Here is an 18521-nt window from a genome sequence, read left to right on the forward strand (position 1 = left end):
GTGATCCCTCTACTTCAGGCAAGTGGGGTTTGTTTATACATGAGTATGCTGATGATGTAATGTGTAAGTCATTGAGGAGCTTAATAGTTTGACTGAAGCACAAGTTTTATATATTAAAAACATGACCACTAGGTTTCCTAAACCATTTGAAACTTAAACAGCTTCAGACTTTCTATTTCATGGAAGATTTTAGGCTGTTTTTAAAGTTCAAGAATCATGTGGCTGGGAGGGACCTGGAGACCCCTGAGCCGTTCAGCTGCAGGGGATCCAACATCCCTGTGTTACTGCTGGTGTTTAACCAGCCCGGCAGGGCCTGTCTGCGAGGTGATTCTGTGCTGTCTCTTAAGCAGTGTAGTCCAGTGTTCAACTGTCCGAGGTGTCCTAAATGTCAAATGTGAACGGCCCTTGCCACGCTTTACGCTTTAATTTGGTTCTGAGGCGTCCATAGTAAGACAAGTCTTCCTGCTTGCACCAGCTTTTTCCACACCTGAAAGGTTACATTTCCCTTTATCTTCTATATAAATAGTGACCCCCAGTTCCCTCAACTGTTTTATGCAGGCCTCTCATCATCCTTTTTGCTGCCTGTGGGGACCCTCGTGTGTTTCTAGAAATGCAGAGCTCAGAACTGGATGCAGAAACCTTCCAAGCTTGAGCCCTTACACTACATCATATCTCCAGTACTTTTGTTTGGTGGGGTTTTTTGTGGTCTTTTTTTGCAACACATTCATTCATAGTGAACTTGTGTTCTCAAATATATTTCTGGATGTCCTTCTACAGAAAGTCTCTATATTGCTACATATATAAGATGCAAGTCATCTCATACATGAGGTTATTCCTACATAAGTGTCTATTTTGCACTTTATTTTTTGTGATAACTACGTCTTCTGCTACATCTGCAGGACTGTCTCCTGTTACGGAACTGAACTGAATAGGCCTGATATAATTTTTCTTCTTGACAAATCCCATATCAAATACTAGTTCTTTTTAAGTAGCTTGTAGCAGTGTTTTTCTGGGAAATGAAGTGAAACTAATGTCTGCAGTTCCCCAGGATTTCTTCCCTCCTCCGGGGTTTCAAGATAGGTTTATCAATTCCTAGTCCTTTTGAGTGTCACACATTCTCCAGAAGTACTTGGAGACAACCTGCTCTGAAAGCCCTGTAGACAGCCTTCTGACTGCCCAAAAGGAGAGCAGCCTTTCCCACTTCTAGCTCAAGACTTTAAGCCCATACACCCGGTACTGTGGTGACCACCTCACTTGGTGCATGACACAATTTGATCACGTCTCTATTATTTGTGTAGTTGATCAGTTATTGCCTTTTTATGCAAAATGAATTTTCTTGTTACCTTGATATGTTGCTACTTCATTTTGTTTTAGCTTCTGACTTTTGTCTTTATGTGCTCCTGCTTTTCTTATACGTGTGGTGACCTGATTTAGTTTTGGCAATGCATAGCTGAAAAGTCATAATCATGTTTTTATTTCTTTTGAAAGTGGTCAGTACTTACTGGTTCCATGGTTCTCTGAAGTTCTGAAATGATCTTGCCATATTTGAGGGCCACTTTTATCTACCTACAGCTCTCTGGAGTTGGTCAGTCCTTCAAGCATAAGCAGCAGCCAGGGTTCTAGTTAGTAAACGTGGCTGAAGGAAAAGAAAAAAAAGGTGTTTCTTGCTACAACTACCAGTTGCAGTAGTGGCAGCCCTTGTGAGTGGGAACACGTGCTGCAACAAAGCAGGTGTAAAAAAACACGTGAGGGATAATAGTGGGGTGTTGCTGAATGAACACAACGCCTGAAAGAGCTGTGGCTCATCTTTGGGAAAGGGAAATGAAAATTGAGAAAGGTGGGAATGACAGAGGGAGGAAGAATAAAAATGCTGGAAGAGCAAAGGTGAAACTGAGTATAAAAGGAAAGTAAAAGCACCCTTCTCACTTTAATTTCTCTAAATACAAGTTGAGCACCATTGTCCATACAAAATCATTTGTTCTTGGAAGATCTGGCTCTGAAAACGCTCCAAGATGTACATGTGTTGTCAGCTATGATCTACGAGGTAGTTCATTATGAGCTCTGTTATCAACATTTGAGGATTTTCTTTTGATAATATGGGCGATATAAAGGACAAATATGTCGCTCTCCCAAGGAAAACTCTTCAAATGCTTGAGAACAGGTATGATGAAACAAATGTGAACAAGAAAGCAGAGCAGTCTGTTGTAAAAACTGATTGTTGTTAGCAGAACAGAGACAGGCAGGATAAACTGTAGGACTGAGTGGCATGATACAAATAGGGCAGTCAAATATCTCTTGCCGAAATGCCTGAGTAAAACCAAACCAACCAACCTCTATCTGGATCTTCTCCCAATCAGTTTCACTTAATATTTCTTTTCCTTCTGACTGCTGAAACACATCGTGACTTGCAGCTATAGTAGAATCTGTCTCAGAAAAAAAATCATCTATGTTTATGTCGTAAGAACTCAACAGTCGATTGCTGATCTGTTGAACCTGAAAACAAAATCGACTGCTGTTAGATTCGGAGTTACTCATAGGTAGTTCATATGTGGATGAATAGTGAGCAATTGGACAAGGGGGCCTGATTAGTTGCATGATCTATGGAATGTTGTTCCAGTTTGCAGCTGGTGTCCAGTGCCAATTTTGAGGTTAAAAGCATCAGGTCCACAGACTCCACTGACGGACCATTATCCTTCAGAGAAAACACAGGATTTTCATCACTGACCATTTACAAGACGTGCACTGTTCTTAGCCCGCATGGGTGCAGCACAGAGGGTACAGCTGTGTTAGAGAAGGAGGTGTAGAACTTAGCTGAGCATTGCTTATTTGATGGGAAACCCATGCATCTGCTGGGGGGTTGGTTAAAGGCATGATCACCAACGAGAGAAGAGGCATCTTAGATGTTGTCCTTGGTATAGACTTTTATGACCTACTGCCTTAAATATGTTTCTGTGTATTGCACATAGACCTGAGCAATCTGGTCATCATAGCTGAAGATGCTCCCATCAGTGCTCAGCAAAATAAATACCTAAAAGCAACAAATGCTTTTCTTAAACATAATAGTCTCCTTCAGTGCAATCCTGACTCACTGTGGCCACTTTCTCTCATTGTTACTATGATATCTGAAAGTTCTGTAGGGAGTCAACACCTGTACCATGACCATGCAATGTGAGCCTTCCTCTCCATGCATTTCCTGGGAGTGAAAACTTGATAGGAAAGTAGGGAGCCATCTTTTCAGGGAGGATGGGAGGGGAAGTGGGAGGTGAGGTGACAGAAGGGTTGTTGTCAAGGTCAGACAGCCTCATGGTACCAGAACACCTTCCTATTGTCTCATTTCACTTTTTTGGTAGCTTTTCTCTACCAGGACATGTGCTCCCTTACAACTGCTGAAGTGACCTTTCATAGCAGATACCAGAATATTCAAAGTGAACTTTTCTAGACCCAAAAGAATCAAGAGCCCATATCGCGCAAAAACTATCTGAAAAGCTCACTGAACATTCTAAGATTTCATTTCAACTTTGAATTTCCTAAATTTCCTTCTAAAACTATGAAAAAACTCATCAGTTAATGTTTTTATTTTTTTTAAAAAAAATCATGTCCATATAATCTGCAAGTATGAACGTGTCTTCTAGTGAAACCCATCTTGTTTCTTAATAAAGACTTTAGAGGCAAAAATGAGAAGCATCTAGGAAAGGAAAATGGTGAAAGTTGTTTGCTGCTTGATGTTAGATTTGACCCTGTGTATTCTTTTCCTTTTATGGTCTGATTCACTGCTGAGACCTGTTATGACTTACAGTATTTCCAAATGATCCCTAACACAACAGGATAATTTAAAGGGTGTACCCATTTGTCAGTACAAATTGGATTTAGTTACCTTCTTAGTGAATGCTGATGTATCAACATAACTTAAAAAGAAAAAAAAAAAAAGAAAAAAAAAAATCCCCTGAGACCCTGTGTATAGTGTATGTATTTAAATCACAATGTGATAGGAAAAGCAGTAACCCCTTCTGTACTCTGTGAGAGAATTCTGTATCTAGCAAAGAGCAGAGGGGTAATCTTGTGCTCCCCTCGTGACTGTTCACTGACAAGAAAGAAAAAAATCTGATTGTATCCCACGCAAACATGCATGCTGACCTTCGGTGGTATGTGTAAAACAAAACCCAAACAAACAAGAATCCCACCACAGGCCTCCTTCAATATTTACGCTTTGTGGTGCCCAAACAATCCCAAACAGTGACATTGTGGGGTTCCTGAATGAGATGTGAAATGCTAATGCACTACACTTTAATCAGGTTATGTCTTTAATATTTTAATGTGATTATGTATTTAATTAAGCAGTGACAGTCCGAGTAAGTTTTATCTGAACTGTTGTTACCTACTGTTATTACCTAGGTTCTAGAACTGAATCTACTCCACATTGCAATTTTAACTGCTCTTACTGATTTCATTTTAAAATCTGACTTCAGGAAGAATAGGGTAAGATTACACCTAAACCTTATCTAATTCATGGTTTCTAGTCTACATCAAGTAAAGGGTGATCCATTTGAAAAGACTTTTAGTCCTGATTCATGCTTGGTCTTCTTTTATATTGGTATCAAACTTGAACAGACCTGAACTGTTTTCATAAGAAAGCTAGGGGGTTGTAACAGAAAGCTAGAGCAGCCATGGTGATCATAGAATCATGGAACGGTTTGGGTTGGAAGGGACCTTAAAGATCATCTAGTTCCAACCCCCCTGCCATGGGCAGGGACACCTTCCACTAGACCAGGTTGCTCAAAGCCCCATCCAACCTGGCCTTGAACACTGACAGGGAGGGGGTACCCACAGCTTCTCTGGGAAACCTGTGCCAGTGTCTCACCACCCTCACAGTAAAGAATTTCTTCCTAATATCTAATCTAAATCTACCCTCTTTCAGTTTAAAACCGTCACCCCTTGTCCTGTCACTACATGCCCTTGTAAAAAGTCCCTCTCCAGCTTTCCTGTAGGCCCCTTCAGGTACTGGAAGGCTGCTATGAGGTCTCCCTGGAGCCTTCTCTTCTCCAGGCTAAACAACCCCACAATGCTTTCTAATAGGCTCCCAGGACCCAACAACTGAGGAAAAGCAACCATGTTTTAACTCTGCCCTTATCCAGTGTCTATTTCTGTGAACGTGAGAGGAACACAGCCAGTATGTGGGCAGTTCTAGGACTTGGCCTGTCTTTGTGATCTACACTATGACTAGACAGACTGCTGAGGAAAATGGACCAAGGAGATCTGAAAGCAGGGGGCAGAGAGGGGCTGGGGTTGCACTAAGCGGTGCCCCCTTCCCATCTGTGCCTGAGTTGCTTGTTCCTTTTCCCCTCAGCAGGAGAAGCCCTCCATTTCTTCCCTGAGCTTGCACTTGTGTTTCTCTCCCCATTTCACTATGTGACCCTAAAAGGCCTCTCATGAGCCTCCTTGAGCAGAAACTGTAAAAATAGAGGCAAACTCTTCTTCTGCCTGAGACAGTGATCTATTAAGTTCCCCTGCTGCTAAGATGCTATCTGCTTTTTTTTTTTTTTCTGCAGTATGACCTGACCCAACCCGTATCCATCAATCAGCAAATAATGTCTCAAGGTTAGAAAAAAAAAAAAAGTGTAACTGAAACTTAACCAAAACTTATGCTAACTGGCAAATCAGTGTGAACCATCAATGTGAACAGAAAGGAAATATGCATTTTGGATAATTTGTTAGTGTTAGCGTGTTCTAGGATTTAAATATTAAATCCTGCTGTGTTTTAATGCATAATGCTGAATAACCTTTTTTCCCCAGAACAACTGAAACTAATTAATTGGATTTATTTCTGAAAACATCATACCTCTATATTTTATGTCTGTGACTTCTTAAAACTTGAATGGAAGGGCATAAACTGAGTATTTGAAACATTATCAGTATGCAAAACTACATCAGTCATCTGTACAGCAGCACAAGACTATGATAAAATAAAACGATGGAACAAAGCACGGAGGTGAACTTTGTCCACAGGGAAGCCTTTTCAAGTGATCCAATGTCAGCAAATTGCTTACTAATGTGTTGACTTATGGCAACCCTCAAAAGTAAAATGAAAAGGCTGGAATTTATAGCATATCAATGAATCAGTTGATAAGCTTTTACTGGTTTAATATCCTCTTAGTTTTGCTGCTTGGAGCCACTTCAAGTTAGCAACAGAATGTTTACCATCTCCATGTGATAAAGGAAGTCAAACGACTAAACAAATTCCAGGACCATTATACTGTTTGGTGAGATTTAAATTAAAATCGTTGGGAGAAATCATGTGGAGGGGGGAGGAAGAAACTAAAGTCAACTACATCATTTCACAATGACTTACCTTGCTTCCTAAACAATGGCAAGATTTTTAGCAAAGCTGGAGATAATGTAATGCATCTGAAAAGATTTAATTGCACCAATAAAAGAGTATACCACAATTAAATGACATACAGAAGTGACATTTATAGGTAGGATCAAAGAAATGCACTACCTAACATGCTGAAGCAACACCCTGCTATAGTAGCGCTAAAAGTAGCCTACTTTGGTTTCAGTGACCTTTCTTATCTCCTTTGATCTAGATTATTAAAAATTTTAACGATAGGTGTAATAAGGGCTACTGTAGCACCCTGAAACAAGTAATATGTCTCCTTCCTAGTACTAATTTTTCAGACCTTGTTTTTTATATTGTGATATTTATTTAAGAGTATGAAACTTGACATTTAACCTTTGTGATCCTTCCAGAGGAGGCAGGGTTATTAAAAATTTGATTTTTTTTTTTTTTCCAATTGTGATGCTATTTGATTATGCTGTTGTTTAGGGAGTGACATTTTAAAAGCACAGCACAACGTTGAGAGGCAAAATTTATTTTAGAAAAGCTTTTTAGCATCTGGAAATGGATAGCTGCTTGTGAAAAATTTCTTTAGTGTTTTCATTAACCAACACTTAAAAGAGCAAACAGCAGGAAATCTCATCTACAATTCCCACTTGAAAGCCCCTAAGAAAAATAAGTATATATCCTTTAATTGTAATTGGTACTGAATTCATTTAAATCTGGCTAATCTGTATGAGAAGACTTTATAAATTTATTCTTAATAGAAGGTGAAAAAGTAGTGCCCATTTTGTTCCCTGCAAAATCCTGAAGTGTTATATATGAGAATGATTTCCTAATTCTGTGGGATATATATGGAAACTATGTTAAATGGAGACCTTCCCATGGCTTATAGTCCTGTGATGAAATGTGGGCAGTCTATCAGGCTGTTTCTCCCTAAAACAGGTATCTAAGATAGAGGCCCTAAAAGCTGGCCCATTGTAGGTAGCTTGGTAGACTGCTACTGTAGCCATCTGAAGTTTGGTGAGAGAAATTTTAATAAATGACACTCAGCTGCAACTTCCAGCATATACAGAAGCTGCCTTCAACTTCCCTTTACTGAGACCCTGTTTATAGCTAAGCGTGGTATCTTGAGCCCACAGAGAACTGGCAGCCTTATTGGGGAGGAGGCATACAACTGTTTCCCCAGTCTTCCATGAGGAAACACCTGTTTCTGTTGTCTGTTCTCATGCTACTTGAAGACAGTCACAATCCACCCAAGGATTCACTTCTTCCAAACTTAAGTGTTTGAGCACTTTCAAGTGTAACTTAGCGTTCTTCAGTGACCTCCATATTCATTGTCTCTGTTACAGCGAAGGACTTTGCATTGATTACAAAGGTAGCATAGCAACCAGCAAGCTGTCTCAGTGTCAAGGCTGAGAGCAGTATTTCCCCTCTCTCCCCTGTCATTGTCACCACACAAGCAGGACAGTGGTATCAGCTTTGTTGCAACAGCCGTTGAGATCACATCTAGGGTACCAATCTCACTGTCATACAGAAATGCTTAATACAGCAAGAGAAGGTCTTTGCCTCCAAAACCTCTAACAGGGTACACCCCAGTAAGCAAGAGAAATAATGACAGACAGTAACAAGCCTTCTTCTGCATGCACTCTTCTGTTTAACTAAAGCAGTGATTTAAAAAAAACCAAACAACTGATTTAAGTGTTGGTTTAAACCTACCACTGATTTAGCTTGCAACTTGGGTAAGAGTATTTTCCTAGTTGCACGCACTAGTTACATTTAAATGGCTTTGTTAACCTCTGTTAGCCAGGCTGTTTGGTAATCTGAACTGGAAGATAGCTTCTCTTGTTCCCTGAAGGACGGTTTGGTAATTGCTGAGGATGTGTCAGAGCAGTTTTTGCTGCTGAAAAGCTGGGCTGGCTGTTACTAAACTGCGGGAAGACTGGAAGCTGGCAAAGAAGGACTTGAGGATTGCACAGGGACTTTGCAGCAGCTGTGTGCTTAAAGGCAAGCAGGGTCATTTCAAAATGCTCACACCTGATTTAGCCTCATTTGTATGGGGTCAGCACCCTAATTTATTACAGTCTGACTTGCATCTGAGCAGAAGTTAGAGAAGAGCAAAGCTATGGAACGGAAGTATCCAGTTCAGTGTCCAGTGAAGGAACAATGACAGTGAAAAGAAGCTACGATTGTTTATGGATTTATTTGTATCTCCCATTACTATACCCCCTTCATATAATTCTATAGGAAAACAGATTACTGTGATTTATCAAAAAGAAAAAGGAAATACAGAGCCTCACAAAAAGCCCCACTATTGTTAGCCTAGGTAAAAGGCTGGCCTTAAAATGAAATACTTAAATTATTTCCCCTACTTCTGCACTGTGAAGAGGATGGAATGAAGAGACTAAGAAAACCACCAAGTGCCCTCAGTGCTGCCTGTTTGATATGGATAAGAAGGAATAAATGAAAAGGTGGAGAGCTGATATTCAGGAGTTTTGATTTAGGGGAGCTGTATCAGACCAAAGCAGCAGACCAAAGAGGCAAATGCAACATACCTTTTTCTCAAAGAATTGATTTCTTAATTTGCTGTCTTTAGGAGACACTGTTTTTCTCAAGTTTTTATACCGTTTTCCAACAATATATCCCTTCCAGGAAGCTTGAATTCTGTAAGACACAATTTTGCTCAAGAAGAAGAAACTCAAATTTATGTAATTTTACTATTTATATGAAACAATCATTTTATGCATTTTTTTAAACTTTGACTTTTGTAGTGCATTCATTCTGTCTAGTTTGTTATTATATTAAAATTTTAACACATTTGGAACATTATTTAGAAATAAATTTTGTCCAGTGACAACACCCATAGCAGAAGTAAGGCTTACCTAATAGCACACTTTATTTTAAACAAGCGTGCCCCATCATGTATTACTCTGGTCTGATACTGCTCTTTTCTGCACATAGGATAAGACTTTTTACCTGTAAATTTCTCAAAGGCTTTCAGGCATGCCTGAAAAAATAATTGCAATTGCTTACAATATATTTCATATCATTGGAACAGATGAAACAGGATAGATAACAGAATGTGAAAACAGTTTATTCATCAATCCACGAACACTCTACAAGATGCATATTTTTATAATTGAAATGTTAAGAGAATTTTGTAAATCTCCCTATGTTCACATGAAATTTCATGAATTAAACTATTCCGGCTTTGTATATAAATGTATAGCTCAGTTACAAACTATGTTTTCCCATATGGTTTTAAAAAAGGTAATAAAATCGAATGAAGTGCCTCATCATAAAATAGCCTTAAATTATATTTCTTACCATAAAAATCTGGAATAAAAATTACTTTTCAAGATGATTACATTTAATTCATTAAAAACTTAAGTAGTTTAATTAAAATACTCATGTATTATGTGCTTGAATAGTTCTATAAAAACGTACTCACTTTATGGAATACATGGGAACATGAAAGCAGCACCTGTTTTTCAAAGGAAAAAAAAAAAACGAAAACCAACCTGACTTTAAACAATTCTAAAAGCTGAAAAGTAAAAAAATGCTGACAAGAAAAATTCTGGCTGCCTGAAAGGTCATCAGTTTCTTTCTGTTACTACTACACTCTTTCCGGTGGAAATAAGTCTTCTATAGAAATTACTTAATATATTACATCTCAAACCAATATGTGAATTTTGTGGCAGAAAGCAAGAAATGCCAACTGCTACTGACTGGAGGAAATGATTATAAAACAAGTACTTAAAATGAAAGCTAATTATTTTTTTTCCCTTTTCCCCACAGAGATGTTAAATTTCAAGAAGTGATATACATCAAATGAAGCATTTCACACATACAAAAAAAAACAAAAGAGAAAGCATGTTCACAGGCTATAAGAAAACTTCACCTTTATCTGACCTAAATTCCCACCAAATGCTGATGATCTCCACCCTGACAAAAGATATAGAGTTGGACAAGAAAGGCAGTTGGCTCTTAGAAGAAGGAAAAACTGGGAAAGGAGTGAAAACCAGAACACTAGCGTGCACTATTGAGCTGGCAAACACAAAAGGATTAATGGCTAGCAGCCAGCTGAAGGGAAAGCTTTCAGATACAGTGGCTTTTTTCTCTTGAGGGAGGAAAGCTAACGAAACACTGAGGACAAAAAGAATTCCAGAGGCATTTCCCTTTTTGTGCCAAATCTAAAGTAACCTTTTTAATGAGTGCCGTCTTTTGCTCCTTGTCAAGCTTTAGACTTTCAGGGTAGCCAGAAATTGGCAGAATGGTCTTTTGCCAGATCCATCCCACCTTTCTGTGGACAATTGTACACCTTCAGTTAATGTTGATGCAAAAGGAAGCAAAAGCCCTGTATCTAAGGTTATTAAAAGACCTTGATTCACATCACAGACTTGGCAGTAAAAAGTCTTCAAGAAAAATTAAAAGGGACAACAGGCAGAAAAAACCACCCTAAAATGCAATGGGGAAAGAAACTTGCAAGCAGTTGGGCTAATTCTTCTAATTACCATCGTCATCCCTCTGAAGCAGCACTCCTCTTCAATCAGTCACTTCTCCCTTTTGCTTAGATTTTCAAGATGATAGATGAGAGAATCTAATAAAGCATGATGTATTTATGCTTATGCTACACACATGCATTGAATAAAGCCATCAAGGTACAATGCAAGCATTTCTTCAGATAACCCAGGGAAGCGACTGACTGGTATTAAGAGTACACCTACTTCCATTTTCCAAATAGAAATAACTAATGAACTAAACTGCAATTAAAAAAAACTTGTGAGAAAACAAAATATATCTTCAGTTGTATAATTAGTGAATATTTACAACCCTGATGAGTGGAGGCTAGGATCATATCTAACAGGAGTTTAAATGAAGCAGAAAATAGCCTATACCTGCTTTGCAAGAAGAGATAAAAAGGCTGAGTACCTTCTCCTTCTATTGTCATAACTTCAGAAGTGAATAAACACTACCAGCCTTTCTCTACCATGTCATGTCCAAAATACTTTCAGAGTTGGCCACTGATAGCTGGGCCCAGCTATTGAATGTTAAATGGTGTCTCACAGTAGAATCTTTCCTTCCTTTCTTCCTCCAGATAATGATTTTTAGCAGTAATTGTGGAAAAAAAAATAAAAATACAATTGTGTAGTCCCCACAGTTATACAGTTATACATGTACCTGAGGCTGAAGTGCAAATTCTTCCCTTCATATTGCACAAGGCTGTATGGAGTCTCCATGCTATGGATCTCTGCTTTATTTTTACCCATTCTTCAGCAATTAGTGGCAAGGAAGGAGGCTCAACTAGGCCTAATTTCTGAGCTGTAGACAATAACACCACTAAATCACTCAATAAAACCCATTGGAAGATGCAGACAATGGATTTTCTTCATGTGAAATTCATCAGTGATGCACTTATTTAAAAATACTTCATACAGATTCTTCCTATAAATCTATCACCAGACAAACCACTGGCAGGCAACATACTTCTCACTATTAATTAGCTATTCAGTAATTGCCAGAACCTCTTTTACATACAGAATTTATACAGGAAATTTTTTTAAATGTAAACTTTTATTTGCTGAGTAATTTGAATTTGATACTTTTCCACAGCCATTAAGATGGGGGAATATTAACTAGACAATGTAACAATGCATAATAATGTAATTTTGTCTGTACAAACAAAATCTCTGTTAGATTTCATTTGTGAAGGTTTCTTCAAAACAAAAATGAACAAAGTGGTATAATAAAAACTGTTGCTGGTGCAAAATGCGGAAGTGTAATGAGACTGTGACAGATGCAAGAGAAATAAAGAGCATAAAGAAACAAAGAGACAAGACACCAGTTACAAGACACCAGTGACAGCGTCACTGTGATAGCAGAGCTTGTCAATCTCAAATGCTAACTGTGAGGTGCCTTGCTGCATGTCCACCTGAAATCTCTCCTTCTCAAAAAAGGAATCAGTAAAAATACTTAAAATATTTCCCCCCGCCACCACAAATGACAGATAAAGTCTAGTGTTGGTATCTCAGTAGTGAAAAAAGATGCTAGTAGGTACAGCAAAGAATAGATCTTTGTCATATTTGAAGAACAGAGGAAGCAGCTTGTGTGGACTGGCCCAAGTCAATGGAGGAACGTCCAAGGTACATGTATTAAGCCACTAACATGAGTCCATGATGAGGCCTCAACGGTATTTGCTAAAACCAGAAAGGACGAGGGACATGCGATAGTTAGAATGCAAGATGATGACACCTAGATGAGAGTTTTGGTTCTGAATGGGAAGGAAAGGGTCAACTCTTTCATTCATACAAAAATCTATGCATAAACCAGACATTAATAAGCAGCACTTATTTGTTCCATATAAGCTTTCAAAACCCCATCAGACAGACTGTGTATCCAAACCCATTATACTAGTTAGTCATGAAGTGAAAAGGAACCCTAACAAACCAAAGAATGGGGTTTTGGTGATCCACTTGCTCAAGTACCTGATTATTCTAGGATAGGATTTGTTAATCTTTGAGACAAAAATTCTGCTCCTGAGCTCATCCATCTACAGATGTATATCGTTAATCATTTAAAATTTGCATAAAACTGTCTTTGATCTTTTTAAATAAATTCCATGAGGTACTAAAGGAATTATAAGGAATACTTTCTTCCTTCTAGTTGAACTACTTGCCTAACCTACATCCCTGTGAGCTCATGACATCCTTCAAACATAAATCAATTTGATTGTTCAAAGATGTTGTTCATCTTTGAACAACAGGATGGCTTTGAGATTTCAAGCTGGGTCAGTTCATGCTTTTGGAACGACGTGGAAAGTGCTTTCTCTACCTATGGTTTGGTTCACATAGACCCCACCTTGTTACTTTTGTTACCCTTGTAAAGGTATCAAGTCAAAGACAAAGTATCAAAAGAAAATTTGCATCAATGCATGCTGTGGATGGCATTGGCGGTCATATATGAACTGCCTCAGAGGCACGCTGTTTCAGTTCTCAGTTCGATTCTCAGACACAAATACAGCACCTCCACACGTGCAGGAGCTCACAGCTCTGCCAGCAGGCTACGGGCTAGAATTCAAAACACTCCGTGTCAAGCAGCAAAGTGCATATGTATGTATTTACAGCATTGTAATTTCAGAATGTAAAATATACACTGTATTAACATAAAATAGCGTTGTCTATCGATTTTGGAGCAGTAAAATGCTTTTATCTGGTGCTTTTGATGGTGAAAAATAATATGAGCTTTAAGTGAAACATGAAGGATCCTGCAAACTTTTTAGAGTCTAAAAACTAGTTCAGAACATGCATTTTGCTTAAATCTTACACATGAATTGCTGAAATTGGTAGCTGAGTGACAAGGAAGTCTTCCTAACAAGTCCTTTCTCTCTTAATCATTCAACTCTTGAAGAGCATATATTGCACGATCGGTGTTTCTGCTACAAAAGAAGAATCAAATTATAAAATATATGATAAAAGTTTCAGTAAAAACATATATAAAGTTTCATCTGACAGTAATACCTAACACAATCAGTGAATGAGTAAGGAAACGAGATCCTGTTTTGATAGTTGAGTATACACAAATGATGGTCTTTATGATGAGAAAGTATCGATGCACAGGGAGTGAACAAGATAGCCAACCAGTCACAGCATGAAAGACAGTATCACAATGTAAAAATCCTTACCCTTGATTTTCTTCCAAGCACTGTGGTCAGAGACTGTTTTAAGGAAGACAATGAGATGGCTTTTTGGAAAGTCTCTTGTATACCCCTGGGGTAAGAAAAAATGCTCATTGAAAACTTACGGTCTAGGTAATCCTGCTCCGGCAGGGGGATTGGACTAGATGATCTTTCGAGGTCCCTTCCAATCCCTAACATTCTGTGATTCTGTGATTCTGTGAAAACTTTCATAAATGGATGATTGAAGCTGCCAAAGAGGAAGAGAATGGTGGCAAAACCTAACTTCTAAATAATATAAACCAGATGGGCTATTTGTCAGGGACAAGTTATACAGGTGTTTTGAAGGAAAGCTTTTATACAACATAGTTGATGAAGGAAAACTGCCAGCAGGACACACAAGAAGGGATACATGGTTGAAGCAAAAAGCTCTGTGAAGATATTCTCAAAGCAGCACTTTGAATAAATACAAGCAATGAAAGCCTACATTTATCACAGCTCAAGACATCCAAGAGTTTTCATCCTTATGCATCAAGTTTACAAGCCCAACCCATTTACTGACACACCCGTTTACAACCAAGGGAGTTATCTGTCTTGAAAGGAACATTAGCAAAGTGATCACATACACTAACTTTTAAACTATTATTATTTGATTTTAGGATTTGAGTCCCTATTGAGAAAAAATTATCGATAGAGGCCTGTGAGGTTTTGTTTGATTACCCAGAAACTCAAGAAGACGTAGTTGCATTAAATTACATTTTCAAAGTTGTTTCACAGCCGTAAGGTTTAAACCACACAATTCTTATTAAGAAGAGAAAGCTTGACACAAGCATTTGAAAATAATGTGAGACTATAGGTGAAAATACTAATAAGCAAAACTCATAAACAAATGCAATTTTAAAAAATCTTTCAGCACATTCTTTCAAATCACTTGCACAAGCATTCATGTGGGATGTTTCAGTCAATGCTGTAATTTAAAGGGAAAATACTTCGTCTTTCTTATAATTGCAGAGAACATGCTCACACTTGGGCTGCATTTTTTCCACCACAACCTTTAGCTTCCATAATCACTCATTATTTATATTTGCGTTAACCCCCCGTGCCTCTCTGCCGTTCCCCCCCATCCTCTTTTCTTTCAAATTCCTCTTCAAAATGAACCAAAGAAAAAACCCTCCCATCTTTAGAACTATAACCATGTAAACATAGTAATAATCACCTTGTCTTACTACCTTTGTCCTATCACTTGTTACACTCACTTCTTGTGCATTATCTGAAGTTACCCTCTTAACCTTCAGCTGATTCCAAAAGGCAGATGCCTGTGCTTGTATAAAGCCTCATTGATTTACATGGTTCTCTTTAGAGCTGGGACTACTGTGACAGTTACTATAGCAAAGGCAACATGATCTTCAGAGAGGCCTAAGGGCATTTTTATGAAAAAGAATAAATAAAACAATTATTAATGACGATGAAAGTTTATTACACTTAAAACTGCAAATTGTGGAGCTGGAAGGTCCTTTAAGAAATGCCTAATCAAGACAATGGAAAGGATGGAGACAAGAAGATGTTCATGGCAAGGATACTGTAGAAAACTTCAGAAAATAGAAATACAAGACTGAAACTGATAGGCAGGAAGCACATTTGGACTCCTGGTCGGTTAAGATGCTCCTTGGCTTTGCTTTTTTTTAAGCAATATTGTCTGTCGCTGCTGTACAACTGTATTATTATACTATTTAAAAGTGAGTTTTCTCACCAGGCATCATTCCAAGCCCTCACATCTGTGACTTTTATCTTGTTGCATGTTTGCTTCTAAATTTGAAAAAGGTATTTAACTACAGGTGTTAATTCTTCCCGGGTTTAGCCCCAGGACCATTGTAAAAATAAACCTTTTTACCTTTGAGTAAAGGTGGGTATACACTAACAAAGAATACATTTAATGCAGCACTAGTAGATATCTTTTTACTGAATAAGGAATAAAACAAAACATTTCAAATAGACTTAGAAAAAAATCTTAATACTAAAACATTCCCCCAAATAAATACAATATCAAATCACTGATATTTGCTTGAGAAAATAAGGTAAAGGTATGTCAGTCAATATACAAAATATAGTTTTAAAAGTATAAAAGACTTCCTGCCTCTTAATGAAGAATACTTCTTCATCAAGATGCACTAGCTTCTTCATTTTTACCTTCATTGTCACAAGAATAATATTTTTTCATACATTTCAGATATGAAAAGACACATTCAAGCCACTGATGGCAATTCCATTGTTTACCTGATGGCCTAAACTGCTGAATTTTGACAGATTTTAAAACAAGATTTTATGCTGTTTAGCATTAAATTATCTTATTGAACAGAAAGCTTAGCTTCCTCATTTTAGTTTATGTTAAGTAAAACCAAAAATTCACAATTCAGAATATAATGGTTTACCTAATGTTAGCGGTGGATGACTGGGATCAAGAACATACTCCTTTTCTGTATCTTTCTTGTTTTTGTGGTGAGTGCTCTTTTTTCTTAGTCCGGTGATCTACTACTGCTCTGACCATTTCTTTGTTCACAGGTTTGCAAACGTTCTTGGTATTCCTTGTCCTTGACTTAAAAGGATCTGCTAATGAAAGATCCTGGCGTTGATGACTGTGTATTACATGATCCTGTAAAGCAACTGCAGAAACTGCTACCGTCTCTCGTTTGGAGGAGCGTCCCTAAAAAGAAAAAAAAACAAACTTGAATAATTATTGTTATAAAGGACTTAAAAACATATATATTATACTAAATTAAAAGAAATTCTGCTCTTAGCCAGTATTTTTGACTTGTCAAAGACTTTTATACACATGCAACTCCCGTACTTGAAGACTAACATACAATTACCATAATGTGAAATTTAAGATTGATGTTTCTGACACATCCTAGTTCTAACTTATAAAAAGTCAAATGAAATCTTTGATTTATCATTTATATTAAATAAATAGCAGTAATTTTTAAGTTTTAGTTACTGAGCCCAAAATTGTTATATGCAATAAACTCATTATGGACTATAGAAGTTTGGCATGCCCAAACGCATTTTTACTTCAATATAATTAAAAACAATCCCAAAGGCTAACTTTGTCTTCCAGAACACTGAATATAAAGAATATATTATTTTTGTACAGGGAATGGGCTTATCTATCTATTCCTCCACTTCTCCCCACCCTTCTGCCTTATTTTAAAAGATGTGAAGTCGTACCTTGTAAAAATCATGATGCTCCATTGATAATCTTTAGCTGATTTTGCAAGAGTCATGTGGCTCTACAAACAGATGTGTACATGAACTTGAATAATACTTCTCAGCAGAAACAGCCTCATCAATAGCAGAAGAGAAACCTACGATTTCACTCGTTTTCTCCCAGGCCTACCATGGCAGACAGCTTGACATGTATTCCAGGCACTGAAGTTAACTCTGGATCCATAAACCACCAACTGTGGCCCTCTCCTCTCAACCTCATCTCACCCTCAGTGGACTTCCCATAAAGTAGTCAGAATAGCTTCAAAATGAATGGCAGTAATCACTAATTACAAGATGAAACAAGTAAAAATATGGCTGTAGCAATAAACCCCACTGAACTGTTCTGCCAGATTAGTTTATTGTAGACAAGGAAGCCTGTGATACACAGAGCAAGGATGGTGTTAGCAACCCTGTTGAGGCTGAAGCTGCTCTGCTGCGAAAGGAGGTTGTAGCGAGGAGGGAGTTAGTCTCTTCTCCCAGGTAACAAGTGATAGGACGAAGACTAAATGGCCTCAAGTTGCACCAGGGGAGGTTTAGACTGGGTATCAGTAAAAATTTCTTCACTGAAAGGGTTATCAAGCATTGGCATGGGCTGCCCAGGGAAGCGGTGGAGTCATCATCCCTGGAGGTATTTAAAAGACGGGTAGATGTGGTGCTTAGGGACATGGTTTAGTGGTGGGCTTGGCAGTGCTGGGTTAATGGTTGGACCTGATGATCTTAAAGGTCCTTTCCAACCAAAACGATTCTATGGTTCTATGATTCTATGATCTCAACATCCTCATCGGTACAGCAGGTAAAGGTAGCGGAGAGGAGGCTGGCAGAAGGTGAGGGGACACCCTTCAACGCTGGCTGTGGCGAACAGGAGCCGCTGTGTACGACGCCGTTCTGTTGCAGGGTGTAGTTGTTCCTCCTGCTACCACAGCCGACCATGTGCTCGAGTTAGGACTCGAGACAGCCTTCCACCTCTGACTGACCAGAGCTGTCACCGCCACCGCCCCTCACACGAAGCAGCGCAGGCCCCGGGTGGGCTAAGCGCGTCGTGCCCTTCCGCCCAGCCGGGCCATCTCACAGCAGCTGACCCTGCCCCTGCCCTTACACCAGCCCCTGCCCGCAGCCTTATTGCTCTTTTGCACTCCTCGTCCCTTTTCTACCTCACAGACCTCGCCCCCCGCCCGAGCACAGCCCCGCCGCCCCAAGGGCCCTCCCGCCGCTCAGACGCGGCCGCCGCCACCTCCGCGCCTCCGGCGGCAGCGC

The 18521-nt window shown here is 38.8% G+C and overlaps 1 protein-coding gene across 1 annotated transcript; it reads right to left on the minus strand.

The window, feature by feature from the left end:
- Positions 1-2067: 2067 nt before the first annotated feature.
- RNF32 (ring finger protein 32) lies at positions 2068-17252 on the minus strand. Its single transcript, XM_068405454.1, is given in 9 exon segments — positions 2068-2493; positions 8890-8998; positions 9217-9341; positions 9786-9818; positions 11516-11576; positions 11578-11656; positions 16436-16529; positions 16531-16707; positions 17229-17252. Coding segments are annotated over 9 exon segments (1128 nt in total).
- Positions 17253-18521: the final 1269 nt, after the last annotated feature.

Source organism: Nyctibius grandis, chromosome 7 (genome assembly GCF_013368605.1).
Source record: "Nyctibius grandis isolate bNycGra1 chromosome 7, bNycGra1.pri, whole genome shotgun sequence".
NCBI lineage: Eukaryota > Metazoa > Chordata > Aves > Nyctibiiformes > Nyctibiidae > Nyctibius > Nyctibius grandis.